Genomic DNA, 17,528 nt, shown 5'->3' on the forward strand with positions numbered 1-17,528 from the left:
GACACTGACTCATATTTACAAGCGTGGCGTAAATATGGGGCAGCGTCAAAATTAAGACCAGGAAAAACCTGGTCTTACCCTGGCGAAACAAGGAGAAATGCAATATTTCTCCTTGTTCTTGCTGTATCCATGTGTGCTGCGTTGTGCAGCACACATAGAAACAGCAAAACCCCATTAATTTTTAATGTGCAGGAAGGCATCCCTTCCTGCACTTAAACAATCAATAATGTGTTGCACTAAGCAGCACACATAGAAGTTACAAAATGCCATTTCAGATTGTTTATCTGCAGGAAGGGACACCTTCCTGCACATAAACAATCATTCCCCTCAACACAAGCACCCTTTCACTATGGTGCAAGGGTGCCTGAGTTGGTGCTAAGCAGCTAAATTAGTGCCAGCACAGGGAAAAACGCAAGGCTGCACCGTATTCTTGTATTATTGTGTTCTGTGTTTCAAAAGTAGCGGAGCACAGCCTTAAGCCAGGGAGGCTAAAGCCGAGCTCCGCCACTTCCTTGTAAATATGCCCCTTAGTTTGCAGTCTCAGCTCAGAGACTGGAGATGTAAGACACGTATTGTCTAAACTGTTGTGATGGTCACTTGAGGAACCTGTCTCTTTGCTGAGCCTTTTTCATCAAAATAAGACTCTGAGCTATTCCCAGGAATCTCATATGACAAAAACATTCCCTTTTACACTGTCAAGCATTCCACAACTATGTTCAGTAGGCTCAGGGTCGGCTTTAGCGCTGGTGGCGCCCTGTGTGACAATGTTTATTTGCGCCCCCCAGCAACCATCTTCGTCACGGATCCTCTCACTACCACCATTTAACAGTGCCCCTCACGTCTCCATAACCACTCATTCGCTGAGATGCATTTGATTAGGTTTATAGTGCCGCTCATACCAGTGATGGGTGTTTGGGCACTTTAAATCACACACACATTACACAGAGATAATCAATTACATGTGTGTAAATCAGTGTATCGGAATGTTACATAAGACAGAGGAATACAAGGTGTAGGAGTCACGTCATCATCCATACTGTTTTTTTGTTTTTTTATCGCAATGAACCTATTTTGCAAGGTTAGAATAATGAAATGCTGGGGGTAAAAGCATAACGCTCTAATAATAAATACCTTGCATTTTGAAAGCAACACTTTGATGACAGTTATTAGCTCACTGTTGTATATTAGGATTTTAACTTATACACTACAAGGACCAAACGAATCTCTGACAAAAGCACTGACCTGTTTAGATTATATGCATTTTGTGATCTGTATGGTACACGTACTTTGCATCAGGCATATTAACCCACTGCGCTACTTTTGGTTGAGTCAAACCTTCCACTAACAAAACTCCGATCTCAGGGGCCGATTCACAGAACTAATCTGAGACAAAATCCTAAACTTACTACTTTTGGTATTCACAGAAGGCATTTAGTAGTAGTAAAGTTAGCATTTTGTCTTAAATTTGACTTAAGACAGACTTAAGACAGATTTAGGACAAACTTAAGACAGACTTAAGACAAAATGCTAACTTTACTACTCCTAAATGCCTTCTGTGAATACCAAAAGTAGTAAGTTTTGGATTTTGACTCAGATTACTTGTGTGAATCGGGCCCTCAGACCAGGAAGAACATTAATCACCGGAGTAATCTAGACATTTTTATTGTATAAAATTGCTGGACGCACGGAACGCTGCAGCAGGTGCTTTTAAAACTATAACATACTTGCAAGCACGGCGCCCCTAGAACCCGGTGCAATGGAACCGGTCGCACCACCCTAGAGCCGACCCTGAGTAGGCTGGTCAGCGTAGCTTAATGATCTGTGATTTCCCTTCATTGGTGCCTCCACAATGCCACTCTTTGCCCTCTGCCTGACCCCTTGATGGCACCGAACCCTATCCATCCTTTAGGGGTTGTGCCTGGATAGAGGTTTATACAGTCACTGATTTTGCCCTGTCGTCTGCCACCGTAAATTTCCACAGCGGCTTTGCCAGAGTTATCCCTCCCTTCAATTTGTCTTATATCTTCTGGGGCCAGGCAGCACCCACAGTTCCACACCATCTCTGGCAGCCACAAGCCACCATCTTCACACTTCAGGTGAATCTTTTACATCGTTATCTTGTTTGAGATAAGACAGAGTCCGTCTTCCCTAAGTCATCTTGCACTAGGGCCATCCCTGTACTCCTGTTTTAATACAACTGAAGCCTTGTCAGACTTTAGTAGGCGTAGGCTTGTATAATCATGTATATGATCAGTTTGACCTTCACACTAACTACCCATTCATTCCTTATGCAATGTGTGCTGCAAGAACTGTGAGCACACACAATTCTTAAACAGTAGAACTGTCGATGACATTCAAAAAAAGTGATTAACATTGTGAGAAAATGCTTACTTTCTAATGAAAATGCCACAGAAAATCAATTACAATAAGTATTTGCCAATTAAAAATTGGTACGTGGTCAATCAATACAAGGTTTTATCAACCGTAGAATTATCAGCCAACTCATAAATCTAACTGGTCCAAACGACTTTTCACACAAAAGACTCAGGAAACTGCTAGGAATGTGTAAGGATGTGAAGATTTCTTCCTCACACCTTGTATTTTTTTTAGAACTTTGAAAGCTATGTCAAATATATTGCTGTCACCAAGCCTGAAAAAAGAGAGACAGGGAAAAAAATAGGATTTTCTGGAAACAATCCCAGGAAATCCCCACTTTTAGAGTGAGCATTTTCATGCAAAAATCTGCGGGAATCACCTTCTGCAATGATTTGGGGGGGGAAGGGGGGTTGTTTCTGCTGGCGACGTCTGCAAAGGTAAAATAATTGGTAAATTCATGAAGTTGTAAGGTTTACCTAACACTTTGCTAAACTTTACAAGGAAAATTATAATTGTACACAACCCTGAAACTACATAAACTTCATCTGTTCCAGCTTGTGTGCCTTGCACTAAGCCTTGATCCTAGAGAGAAGTGAGGAGAAGGGGAATTGAGTCTTCTAATGCAAAATATGGAAATATATTGAAATATTTTGACTGCATGCCAATATGCATTGAAGGGGCTAATGTAAGTCCAATAACAAGCCAATTATAGGTGTCAAACAGTGTTTCAGATGATGCATTTTATTATGAAAGAAAGAAATTAGACTTACCATGTTAAATACAGCCATTGTCAGTATTATCAATGTTGTTGTCACAGTGAGCATGATTCGTGGGCCTGGGCGATTGGCTATTATTCCAGAGGACTTCAGAATCCATAGTAGAGACGTCGAGGCTTTCTTGCTGCATTGCTATGTATAGAGAAAATGTTGTTAATTTCTCTCATTGTTTTCTCGTCATATCATTATCTCTACGCAATAAATACTTTGATGTGCGATAATTTCACTTCTCTAGTCAAAAAATTAAACAAATATAGACTCAAGCACGTCTGCCAACTGCCTGTAATATACCTAGTGACTGATTGTTGCTACCAACTGAACTGTGAAACATTAGGAAAAAACATAACATGCCACACCTTTCTTTCTATGTGGTTGGCAAACTGATGATATGTGTGCCTTTGTGAATTGCGGGCAGAAGAAAGTAAGACCCAAAGCATCTTTAGGGTTGCAAACACTCTGATACAGAGCTGCAACTGCGAAAACAATTCTAATGAACCAAACCTATTTTAGAAGTCGATAAACTTTTACCGGTTTCTAAAAAGGGGTGTTGTGTGGCAGTTCCATCTAAATTCCAAATCAGTATGGGAAGTTCCAATTTTTTTTTGCAACAAAACTTGAATTGTACAAACATTTTATTATATATCAACAGTTAGGAAAGCCCAAATGAAGCACCTTATTTTGTAATTCTGAAGTGTTATGGACACAAACATTTTATTAGGATCAAAACAAATCAAGACACTTTACTTGGTGATGCACAAATGATAAACATTCACTGAAACATAATTTCCACGCATTATTTTTTGTACTCTACAAAGTTTTATCAGTGAAACTATGTCTGTGCAAATTTAGTCACCATTTCGATTGAAGATCATTTGTATTGTAAAATATATTACTAAAGCACGGTGTGCTAGCTACTACACCGTGCTTCAGTAATATATTTTTGACAGTGTGCTCCAAAATGCACCACTGGATACGGACTGCACCCGCACCACTCTAGTGGTGAATAGATTTGTTAAACGTGTTCTTGCTCAGTTTTTTTACAATCCCTGCGACTTCAGTAATGTAACACCCTTGGCTGATCATTCCATTATTGAGTTAATCTCATCATCTCCACTCCAACCGAACACAGGTGAGTGGGCGCTGACAAAGGCAAACCATCCCAATTCTTCCAATAGCTTTATGTTGGACAGTATGGACACTGAACAATTGGACGATATTTCCTTAAATATGCAAATATCTAGTGCTGAACTATTGGATGACATCCCTTCATATAATCAAGCATCAATTGATGATCTTGTCGAGACCTCAATTAATGTAAAGCCTAGTGCTCTCAGCTCCATCAATTTAACGCTGGCCACAGCAATACAACCACCAAACTGGGAATCTCACAAATTTGAAGTTCAAGTGGATCTCTTACAGGTTCTTGCAACCCACATCACTAATTTGGATAATAAATTGATTACTCTGCAACATAAAGTGGACTCCATATCAACTCTTTTTTCCCCAAGCAACTGTAGGCAGATAGCCATAATGGAAACTGAGGCAAAGTTGTTCGCCAGTTTGTTGCCTGGAGTTCTGAAAAGCTGGGCTGATACAAAGGCCCTGATACGGGCTAACTCCGGTACACTGACTCATCTCCTAGCCTTATCCATCCTCACTGAGAAAGCAAACACTTATTCTGCGATGCTCTTTTGTGGCTTTGTGGACTTCGAAGTTGCTTTCGATCCCATGCCAAGGGAGACTCTATGGGCTAAACTATCGAAATGGGGAATCCTGTCCAAATTACTGGAGTCTATCATCCAGCTCCGTACCAACACCTGGATGCAAGTTAAGATAGGCTCCGGTTCACACCTATCTAGAAAAATACGGACATCAAGGGGAGTAAAACAGGGATGTGTGCTAGCTCCCCTGCTTTTTAACCTGTTTCTATCTGACCTTTCAGCAGAACTGGATGTGACAAATAGCCACGCTCCAAGGATCGGTGGTGCGCAGATCAACAATCTCTTATATGCCGATGACCTCTCTCTCTTCAGTGTTACAAGAGTAGGACTGCAAGGCCTGCTGAATACATTATACCGCTACACCACCAGGAAAAACGTGGAAGTAAATCTAAAGAAAACTTTATGTAGTTATCTTTGGCAAGAATTGCTACAGAGGTGGCGGCTGGTCGCACAACAACCATCAAATTTCAATGTGTAAAACCTATAAATATTTGGGTCTTTACATCGACGCAAGGGTCACTTTATTAAAACATTGTTGTCAGATCCCCATGAAAGCCCTGGCTCTTCAAGTCAGTCACACCAAACTCGCTAAAAAAGTGACAGGTCCCTGCTTAGCGTCACTGCTGGAGGTAATGCAGGCCAAGATAGGTACCACCCTGTCATACGGCTATTAGATCTCTTTGGGCAGGCTTAGCATTGCACTTAAACTCTTTTTACCACCAATAACAATGCCAGTAGCTGCACTCCGATAATCAACAAATTATGCACCATGCCAGAAATGCTAAAACAACTTATTGATATTCTCAAGACAACTAATGTCCAAGGCATCGTCTCTAGAGCAAAGATCATGGACAGGGCCCATTCCATCTCTAGCCCTGCCCCAATACCTACTGCCTATCAATCTGTGCAGAGGGTCACCGATACAGCAGCCATCCCTAAAGGCAAAGTGGATCACAGCTTCAATCAGGAAATCAATTAACCAGCTTAAAAAATCTATCAGATAATAACTCAGACTTGAGTATACACCCTCTAAGCTTAAAGGAATTTTTTTTTTAAAACAAGCAAAAACCAAAGGAAGAAAACAATTGCAAATAGGCGACAGCAGGAAAAAATATTTATCCAATTTTTGCACATAGTACAAAAGAAAATTCACAACAATCTGCGCTGTACAATATATTCCAAGCCATTCCCCTCTGTCTTGCACTAATCCCTCCTTTGGAACTGTCACTGAAACGCCTCAATTTATTATCTTGGATGGCATGAAGGCAGCGCAATCAATGGTATTAGTATCAGACACTATCATGAAAGGATTACAACTGCAATAAAGGAGCTGAACAAATAGGTTTGATGCTACTACAGATAAAATTATGGTTACAGCAACCGCTCCTCAGAGGTCTCCCTTTGTCCTGCTAGACAATTATCTATACCACCAGACATTGCAAAGGAGATGGAGCAATCTGAAACAAGCCTGGTTCTGTCTATCGTTGTAGACTGGCAGCATTCAAGAAATTGAAAAACGATGCCCAAGAACCAGTTTACAATGAGGCTCCTATAATACCATGTATTGATAAGCCATAAACTGGGAATATACATCTGTGCCATCTCTGCGGCCTGGCCACAAGTAATACCACAGGCAATTTTTGGGAAGGAAAACTAACTAACAGCATACTGATTTATTTTCCAGAGTATATATCTGGAGGACATGAGGACATTCTTAACTGAGGTGACATACTTTTCCTTCTTCATCATATTCCAGCTCTTTTATCTATCACCTCTCAGGATATTCTATACAAATGTTTCATTCAAAGCCCATTTAACTCACATAATTGGGCCACACAGGTAGCCCTGGAAAACCACGGAAATATTAAACCAGGTGTATAATCACAAAGAAGTATTTCCTAACAGGGGGATCACCTTATATAAGTAGGAGAGAGAAAATATCCAGCAGTAATCCATGTGGTGATAAATTGAATAGTCTGTTAATGTCCCACAACCTTATTCTTAGTGGCAGCCAAAGAAGCTTTCAACCAGGTAACGTTCATGGGTAGAGGCTGTGGTACTTTGAAATTTGGGACCGCGTGGGAGACAACGCGCTCCACAGGGCTACTGTGAAAGTCCATCAATATACAGTCAGGCTTTAAAAGCACAGCTCGATGCACTTGTTTTACCTAGTGGCGCTATCCTTATTCAGTATGTTGACGATTTACTATTCGCCGCGGATACTGAAAAGATTTGTAAAGACGCTACATTGTCATTGTTGCGTCATTTGTCTGCCTTTCATCACAAAGTGTCTCTCTCAAAAATGCAATATTGTCGACAAGAAGTGACCTATTTAGGTCATCTCTTATCGAAGGAGGGAAGAAAACTGACCCCAGAGAGAATTCAAGCCATTGCACAATTAAGTGTGCCAAGAACACAGAGAGAAGTGCGTGCTTTCTTGGGCATTACTTCATACTGTAGGCACTGGATACCAAATTTTTCCCTGCTGGCAAAACCTTTGTTAGCATTAACATGTAAAGACACACCGAATCCCATTCCATGGTCTGAAGAGTGTCAGAAAAGTTTTTTGGAATTGCGTAATGCATTATGTTCAGCTCCTGTGTTGGGTACCCCTGACTACAGCAAGCCTTTTACATTGTATGTTCATGAAAAAGATGGTTGCGCATTATCAGTGTTAACACAGCCTTTTGGCGACAGACCGCGTCCATGCGCATATTTTTCGTCAACCTTGGACCCGGTAGCGAAGGCATTGCCAAGTTGTCTGAGAGCTACAGCTGCCGCAGCTATGTCTATTCGACAGTCTGCTGGACTAGTAATGGATAATACATTGATTGTTATGGTTCCACATGCTGTGGACACATTGTTAAACAGGACCAAGACACAGCACTTAACTAGTGCGCGATTGTCAGGATATGAATTAACACTGTTAGCAAATCACATACACATAAAGAGATGCAACACATTGAATCCAGCTACACTATTACCAATTCCAGCAAACCTAGATGAGATTGAGCAACATGATTGTTTGTTCAGAACAGAATAAGAGACGAAAGGGAGAATAGATCTTAAAGATACTCCCCTGACCGAGTGTGATGGTACCTTATGGGTGGATGGTTCGTGCTTTAAGCTTCCGAATGGTGATACGACTGCTGCATATGCTATCACGACTTTGCACACGATTGTGGAAACTGCGCGTGTGCCACATAATTCGGCCCAAGCAGCAGAATGAATTGCCCTTACAAGAGCATGCGTGTTGTCTGAAGGAATGAAAGTGAACATATATACAGACAGCCAGTACGCCTTTGGCGTGGCGCATAGTTTTGGGCGATTGTGGAAAGAACGTGGGTTCCTGACTTCGCATGGAGCTAAGATTCAGAATGGCAAGTTGGTGAATGATCTCCTTGAGTCACTGACCCTACCGTTGCAAGTTGCGATTATGAAATGCAGTGCGCACAAGAAAATCACTGATGATGTTGGTCGTGGTAATGTGTTTGCTGATGAAATCGCGAAAGAAACAGCAAAAGATGTGAAGACTCGAATGTATGTTGCAGGCCCTGCAAGATGGGTTGGTGATGTCGGAATGTGTGAAAACACAATAGAGAGTGTGAAGTCCCTTCAAGCTGAAGCCACAGAGAAAGAGTTGAGCAAGTGGAGAGAAAGTACGGGTAAATTGGATGAGAATGGTTGTTGGGTTGATTTGTCAGAACATCGGCGATGGTTGTTACCTGATGCATATGTGCTTCCAGTGGTTATTATGGCACATGGAATGGCACATATCAGTATGAAAGGAATCTGTAAGTTGTTGGCTCCAGTATGGCAGAATGCTGGAATTCCCAAGTGTGCAGAGAATGTGGTCAAGAATTGTATGGTATGTTTGAAGTACAACCCTGGTAGGGGAACCCCAACTCCAGTTGGTCATTTTGCGCCTCCATCATATCCATTTGAAGTTTTGCAGCTAGATTTTATCCACATGGAAAGGTGCAACAACTTGAAATATGTATTGGTTGCTGTTTGCGCTTTTTCAAAATGGATACAAGCATATCCCCTAAAAGACAACACTGCTTTATCCACAGCCAAAGCCCTTGTGAAGGAATTTTTTCCTAGGTTTGGAATGCCAAGAATGGTGTGGAGTGATAATGGGAGTGAATTTGTGGGTCGAGTGATGAAGAATGTGTGTGAGGGATTAGGGATTAAGCAGAAGTTTCACGCTGCAAATCACCCCCAATCAGCTGGATTAGTAGAGTGCTACAATGGCACTCTGAAGCTAAAGCTGGCCAAAATCCAGGCGAGCTCCGGTCTTAAATGGCCTGACGCTCTGCCTCTAGCACTCCTATCCACAAGAATGACTGTGCATTCACGAGTTGGACTTAGCCCATATGAAATAATTTTTGGCCGCCCGGCCAATGTATGGGGTGTGCCAAGACCGACGAAATTCAGCGAAATCGAACATCCAGTACTGCTTGATTATTTGTATGAATTGACGGCTAAATTGCGCGTTTTACACCAACAGGTGCATGATACTCTCCCTCAGGCCTCTGAAGCTCCAGGACACCCTATTGACCCTGGCACGTGGGTGCTCATCAAGAACTTCCAGCGAAAGAGCAACGATGAGCCCCGTTGGATTGGCCCTCACCTCGTACTTCTGTCTACAAGATCAGCGGTTCGAGTAAAGGGGAAGAAGAACTGGATTCACGGCGCCCACATCAAGAGGATCCCTTTGCCTCTACCATATGACCAGTGGGTCCAGGAGGGTATCGCTGACTCTGAAACAGACACTGTACCTCGTTTTGTACCATTCAGTGATGCACGCGTAAGAAGCACAACAGAGTGATGACATTTTGCAAGAAGCTGTGCCACTGTCAATTCGATTGGACACCACAGAGCCTGAACTCTTGTTTCAAGATCAGACAGTACCTGGCCGTTTCCACTACAACCTGAGACCAAGGCCTATGGACAAATAAAGATTCCCTTACCTTTTTGTTTTTGATATCATAGCTCTCCCATCTGAAGGACTTTCTTGATTTTTGTCTTTCGAACCACCATCCGGGTTCAGACGCAGGGTCGCGGTGCCAAGACTTTGGGGTACAGGCCGAAGACGTTAGGTCAACGGTTCTGGTTGGTCTAGGGCGTTCCCTGGACTGACAGGCGTACTCCTTAGCAGAAGATACTCACCCGCCGCGAGCGGCACGATTAGAGGATGGAGTTTTTCAAGATGGAGAGACTCGCTGAGGAAATGAACTTTAAAACGAAAATGTGTAAAATAATGAAGAGCAAACGTTTTGTATTATTATGTCTGTTTATACTATGTAGTATGGTAGTGTTTACTGTAGGATTCGTATTCTTCTCCTCTCAAGAGCCCATTGCACCCACTTTACAGCCTATACCTCCTTCTACTGTCTCCTCACACTCTTTTCACCCTCTGCCTGAACACGAACAAGCTAGACGATCAGAGTTTGTAAACAACTCATTTATTCAGCTCCTGCACCAGCACCAACTAGTCATGAATACAACCAATTGCTGGGTGTGTGGTTTAATGCCACATACCATTAATAAGGGTATTCCTTATCTAGTGCTGCCGTTTAGTTACAATGGATCGTCATGGGCATTCCAGACCATGTTTCTCTTTGCACTAGATGCCTACTCCCCGCGACAACCGCGTTCCATCAGACCTGGCACAAATAATAAAGCTTTAATGAAAGGAGTTGCCGATATGAGCAGAGATATCGACGCATACTCATCTATTCCCAAGGATGAATTGCGAGCTTTTGTAGGGTGGAACGCGACGGGATATAGTATTAGTCTGGGTGAAAGACAGCGAAAAATGTCATCCCCAATTTGGGTCGTACCCCACATAGGTCGGTTCTGTATACAAGGTAATGGTCAGAATCCAAGAGCTCAACTGGGGAGAAGTGACTGTACTGAAACGTACACTTTCCCATCACAGTTTTCCCCTGCGTTTTTGGCTGCCAAGGGTACATATTTTGTCTGCAATGACCGAGCATATACATGGTTGCCCCCTGATTTCTCGGGCACATGTTATATTGCAAATCTACTACCGCCAACATTTACTGCCGCCTCTGACTATCACAAGACCAGAGTTGTGAGAGGCGTGATTAGTAAGGAGGATACTGCCGGTCAGAAAGCGGGAGACTTCTTTTTGGGTTTCCTGCCGTTTTGGGGACCTATGGTCAATAGTAGGAACCTGAGACAACTGACTCGTGTGGTTGAATCCACCGTTAATGTTACGGCTGGTGCCCTTGGTAATTTGACAGCTGAGCTCCAAGCGGATCACCTCATGACTTTGCAGAACCGCATGGTTCTAGACGTCATACTTGCAGACCGCGGTGGGGTATGTAAGGTTATCCAATCTAGTTGTTGCATTTTCATACCAGATAACGCTCCAACAGTTTATCAAGCCATCTCCAAACTGCATAAAATATCTGAATCCATACACGTGGATAAAGGAGATTGGTCACTGGTGGGGTGGTTCTGGGAACTGATATCTGCCTGGGGTTGGAAGATTCTGATGGTCATTGGAATGATCTTAGCCATCCTTTTCCTGTTCTGTCTGTGCATACAGTGTGCTCCTGCGATATGTGGCCTCTGTGCTAAATTATGTGTAAGGAAACCTGTATCGAGGGACGAGCTAAGTAATAGGATGATGCTACAGCAACATCTCCATGACTTTGTGAATATTGACCTAGACTCGGACTGATGTGAGCATAGTTATTGCCTATGTAAGGGCAAAAGGAGGGTCTGTGGTACTTTGAAATTTGGGACCGCGTGGGAGACAGGGCCCTACCCCTGTCTATCCCGGTATTAGCGAACCGCGAATGGTCAATGCGGTATGTACAAGTGCTTTGTATAACGTTTTAGCTATAAATGCACTGTGTATACGTTATTATACATTGACTTCGTGGGTTCCATCTTAGAGCGGTGGCCATCTTATGGTTGCCCTCACATAGGCTACACATTACGAGCAAATACGGGCCTTTAGAACACATGTGCCTTCCTTTGACTTCTCTGTGACCTGTGCAGCTTGGCTCCGCTGCCCCAGGTCAGTCCGGTCTCACGAGCTCCCCGTCCTACGGCCACCTGTGATTAGCATCAGGGTTTGGCACACCATAAAGCCTTTTCATCCCACACAAGCCTCCGGCTAATCTCTTTCACACCTGACTCTTCCTGCTTTCTGGCTTGTTTTCCAAACAGGAGATGCTCGTGTTTAATGGGGCCTGTTGATATCTGATGTGGGATCTGAGCCTTGCTGGGTAAATAATTGTGGGCTGGCTTAACTGGAATGTGGGATGGTCATCATGACTCTGCCTTTTCGTTTGTAATGAATACATGTATATGGCCATATCGTAAAACAAGGAATGTGTGCCTGAAGCATGATATTTTGTATTTAAGGAGAAGCCCGTTTCTGTAACTTTAAGCAGTCTCCTGAGAACATACATTGTGTTGTACTTCTCGGATACCTGTAATTGGTCTGCAGCCAATAAATCGATCTTTGACTTCACCTAGAAGACTCTGTGTTTCTGTTGGTCTGAAACAGGAAGAACCCGAAGTCTTAGGGTGTGTTCCCCTGCACCGCTGGGCTTAAAATTCCCAGTACTTCAAGGCAAGTGGTCTTTGAATGATTTCATTACACTTTCCAAGATTGGGCTAGGAAGGTGTGCAAGTTCCAGATTTTGAAACCCCCCCTGAGTGACCACAATCCGTTGGCACCAAGCTTTAAGTTAGGGTTGTCCGTCGCAGGATATAAAGTGGCTGGTAAAATCAAATATACGAAAAATGGGGGAGCGTGGTGGAAATGGCAGGATATGGAACCAAATGCTTTTCAAGGACAGCTCGTGGAAAAGCATGAGGAGCAGTTAGAGATATGCCTTAGTTCCGAATCTGACCCAGAGAATGTGTTTTGGCGCCTTTGCTGCAATCTGTAATAAGTTTGAGCAACTAACGGCACCCAAGCTCCTACATGCGCATAATTTTAACAAATGGTTTGACAAACCATGATCACTAGCCCATAGTAGATTTATAAAAGCAATGAAAAACTCCCTCCAGTACTGGGCAGAAATTAGAACCAGCTGAAAGCTCTATAAAGAGGCCAACAAGAAGAGAAAAAGAGGAGATCAGAATGGAGGCCTGAGAGCAGCTTACAGTTCATTGCGCCAGAAACTATGTATCACAATTCTGGAGGGTAGTTAATGCACCCTTTTTCTCAAATAGTTCTACTACTAACACTGCCATGAATATCGCCGAGCACACATGGTTCTGTGCCAATCTGTATGATTTGCACAAACCAGTTCACAGTAAGAATAGCACTATAGAACACACAACTAGCCTGGAGAGTATAGAACAACCAACAATTACTGTTAAAGATGCTATCTCGGCTGTGAATAGATGTCCAAGCAACAAAGCACCTGCTCCCTGTAGACCTCTTCAATGATAACTTGGCATTCGGGCACCGGTCTTGTCGAGCAGGCTTGGCAGCTCAAGTCATTTTGGTCTCTCCAAACTTTGGTCCAGGGCAATAATCATCCCAATTTTCAAAAAGGGGGATAGGTGTGACCCCCACTGTTACTGGCCTATAGCCTTAATCGATTAGATAGCCAAGGTATTGGCCAGAGTACTGTTGGATCAACTTGAAACTTGGGCAATTGAGGCAAACATCCTAACATCAGCACAGTATGGATTCAAACAGGGCTTAGGGAAAGCCGACCAAGGCCTGAATCTCTATTCAATTTTTAGCAAATATGCGCTTGCCAAACAAGGATGACACTACTTGGCGTTTATGGTCGTAGTGCAGCGTTTCACAGTGTAATAAGGCCGAAGGTGTGGAATATGTTAATAAATAAGGATGCCAACCTAAAATCTGTCCCTTTACTTGCCCAGTTGCATGCAAATGTTGAGTGTAGCATCAGATTTGGGCCGCGCAAGGAATGTACATCTTATATAAAGATCAGAAAATGGGTCAGGCAGGGGTCATGCAGGGGGGCATGATGGCACTGTTCCTCTTTAGTTTCTATATCAATGATCTCAACAAAGATCTGATAGGTGCTGCAGCTGATCCACCCAGAGTAGAGAATCGCCCTTTACCTGTACTTATGTACGCAGATGATTGCCTTCTCAAGGCCAGAGCGGGGTGGGGTCTTCAGAAATCTTTAGACATCTTTGTGATTTTTATGTCCAACTTAGGCCTCCTGACAAATAGTACAAAATCTTTTGTCATGGTCTGCGGTCGGCCCAGAGCAGAATTGCTGCATTTCACATTGATGGCACTGCACTTAAGTGCGTGCCCACCATCACCTGCCTGGGGGTCAAGTTTGATAGCAAGATCACCTGGAAGCACCTGGGGAGTGTGAGAGTAGCTCAATTCGAACAAGCCACAGCCTCCCTGTTCAAATTCGCTGCCAAGCTAGGGTCTATATCTCTAGACGCTGCTATTACAATACATAAAACTAGACCCGTACCTAATTACCTCATACATTGAGGGAGATTGGGATACACCAATCCCTCCCAACTACAAATTAGTGAAAAACAGTTCCTGCATAGATTACTGTCACTCTCTAACAGTGTCCCATCTATAATGGTACACGAGGAACTAGGCCTTCGATATTTGGGGGATACATTGTGGTTAGCGCCTACTGTGCTAGGGCTATCAGTATGGTCCAGGCCAGAAGAAGCCTTGACACAACAGTGATTACTGATTGGCTTAAATTGGCAGGGTCCCATAAAATCAAATGGCTCACGCATATTCGAGAAGACTTGCAGGCAATCAGTAGGATGAACCTGTTCGACAACCCGCTGTCCATCAACCGACCAGACAAAGCTATAGTAAAAGGCGAACTATTAAAGCTTATAGTAGAGAAGAGATGGGAGGCAGATTTGAAGAAGAGGCCAGTCGAGATATTCCTCTCACTGAGCACTACTCCAACTACCTAGCCACATCTGCTGAAGATACCACGCAAGCAAAGGTTCTGTCTGACTAGATTTTGGCTTGGAATGACCCATTTGTGGTGTCATGTCCTTCAAATGTGTAACACCAACAAAGATCTGTTTCCATTCCCGTGCAACTCAACAGTATCTCAATCACAACTCCACTTGTTTTTGTCTTGTGAGCTGTATATAGAACAGCATAAACTTATATTTAGCGCATTATTGAGAAATGTAAACATTTAGAATTGTAAAGAGGCACTGAAGTATTTGAAGCTGCTCCAGACTGGGGAGGTGTGTCGAACAATTTATAGATTCATGGTCTCAGTAATCAATTGCAGGAAAATCATTGGGAAATAAATGCACATACATCTTGAGTATCCCTTTTAGTGAAATTCACCTAGTTGCCTCCATTTATTGGTATCTACATAATACTGCAGTTTACGAGTAATTCATTTTAACAAAAAGGAGAGAAAATTTAATTGTAATGTTCGTTTTTAATGCACAGTCACTTTATTCATCAGTCGCACAAAAAATCATTTGGATATTTTGTATGCCTTCTGTTAAGTTTATTTTATAAAAATCACTGTATTTTTATAATTGCTTGTATTTTATATTTGTGATGTTATGGTTTGCTTCAAACCGAATAAAGGACCAGATTATGATGGCGGTGGGACCGCCAACATCAGGCCATCGGTGGAGGTCCCACCGCCGTCCAGCCCATTGGTCCGACTGCTGGATTAGGATGCAGGTGGTCGGAGCTCAGCTGTAGGGGGAAAGACCATCGCGTCCGACAGGATCAAGGATCCCGTCAGGGCGACGGTCTGATTTCTATTCCCTGCAAAGAGGGCCGTGCCTGCTCAGGCACTGATGTAGGGATTAGAAAAGTCCCTTTCAGCCTGCCCTTTCATGGCGGTTCACCTGCCATAAAAAGGCAGGCGGAAAGTGACTTTGGGGGTCACTAGCAGGGCCTCCTTCCCCCCGGCCCTCTGCTATGGAGCTTGGGGCGCACCTGAGGTGCCCCCTAAACAACCCTGCATCATGTGGATGTTTTAAATGTGTACATTTTGTATTGCAGCGTGTGCTGCAGCCCACAGCACACGCCACAATGCAAAATATACACATTGCGACCGCCTTGAAGGCGGTCGCATCGTAATGCGGCAGCGGGACTGACGACTTCTAGTAGGACGGTCCTGCTTTCGCCATGGTGCCTGTCAGATGAGAGTCTGACAGACACCAAAATAAGGCCCAAAGAATTTTGAACTGAGTTGATATCTAGCAGTATTAGCTCTTCAACCTAAAACGAGACCAGCAAAAAAAGCCACATGCAGCATCTTGAAAGGAACACTTGGAACCTATTACCTTGTATTAAAGAAAATAGAGAAAGATCCATTATAGTAACTCAGGATAACCAACAGCACTTGTTTGCAACCATAAACCCTTCAAACAACAGGGGTGAAGATTGGAGTTGGCTTCCTCTATCCTTGGGAGAGGACCGAATCAGTGTCCCTAACTTGCAAGTAGAGTTACCGATTGAAAACCCTGGGTCACAGGTAAACCCTCTCAGAATTCTATCATGAAATGTGGTGGGCTTAAAAAAGGTGCTATTAAATCAACATACACAAGCATTTTTGCAAAAATGTAGGCATAATTTGCCCCAGCAGACATGGAGCAAAACTTCGTTTCACATTAATTTTATCAAGTGTTTGCTATGCTAGCTATCTCGCAAAGTAGATATGGCAGACCATCAGTGGTTATATCGATATACATTTCAATAGTAGAAGAAGTTACTACTAAACCTCTGAAGATGACCTGGCCATTTTTCCAAGCTGTCATAGTTGAAAATCCAGTCTCGAATAAATCAGTGCACAACATGCTGCTGATTAACGTTCATCTAAACATACATAATGTCGAACAAAGACCATTTGTTAGACTAAAATGAGACTCTTCTTTGAACCGGTGACTTTAACCTGACACTGCGATGCAAAGAATTTAGCCAGATAATAAATCCAGGAGCTACAATCCCCATTGGCCTCCTAGTAATCATCAGAGGCAAGACCCATTAAACACAAATTTCAAACTGCCTAACTAGTCTGTCGCTGCTCTCTTTGACACTATGCAGCACATTTCCAGCAGCAGGCAAGATCATACATCGCTCAAGCAGTTAAAGCTCAATTCTAGATTTTACACACATACACACACACACGCGCACACACCCACACACACGCACGCACTCACGCACACACCCGCCCGCCCCCATTTCCTCTTCAGTCACTGCCAGGTTTTACAACAGTACAAAAGTGATCATTTCGCTGCTTTAACAACTTTATTACCTCGATTTACCAAGAGCCAGTCACTTAGCCCACTTCGGTCAGGGCTCAGCAGATAACAAAATTAAAGAGGATAAAATGGACAAGAAGAAATCAGGATAAATTCTACTTATGGAAATTACATCAAATTGCCTGAGGATTAGCTATCGGATATCTCGGCACCAGGCGGCATTTCAACTCTCAGGACGGAATGGATCCTATGAATAGTGAGAGAAACCTTTCTTAAATTGAACTTTGCTGAAATCAGGACGGACGCCCTCATTCCTGCTTTCACTCAACCCACACCTTCTGCAACTTACCGCAGCAGCTTGCTGGACCCGCTGCGCGGGTGAAGTCAGCGGGTCTTACCAGCGGGTGTCATCAGTGCCTCAGGACCTGTTGGGGCCAGGATC

General features: G+C 43.2%; 1 protein-coding gene across 1 annotated transcript in view; it reads right to left on the minus strand.

Moving 5' to 3' along the window:
* Positions 1–17,528, minus strand: part of ADCY2 (adenylate cyclase 2) — a 3,557,286-nt gene that overhangs the window by 540,662 nt on the left and 2,999,096 nt on the right. Inside the window, exon 16 of the mRNA XM_085606100.1 lies at positions 3,147–3,284. Coding sequence (XP_085462226.1) covers positions 3,147–3,284 — 138 coding nt within the window. The remainder of the gene's footprint in view (positions 1–3,146; positions 3,285–17,528) is intronic.

The sequence above is a fragment of the Triturus cristatus genome, chromosome 5_1 (genome assembly GCF_964204655.1).
Source record: "Triturus cristatus chromosome 5_1, aTriCri1.1, whole genome shotgun sequence".
Taxonomy (NCBI): Eukaryota; Metazoa; Chordata; class Amphibia; order Caudata; family Salamandridae; genus Triturus; species Triturus cristatus.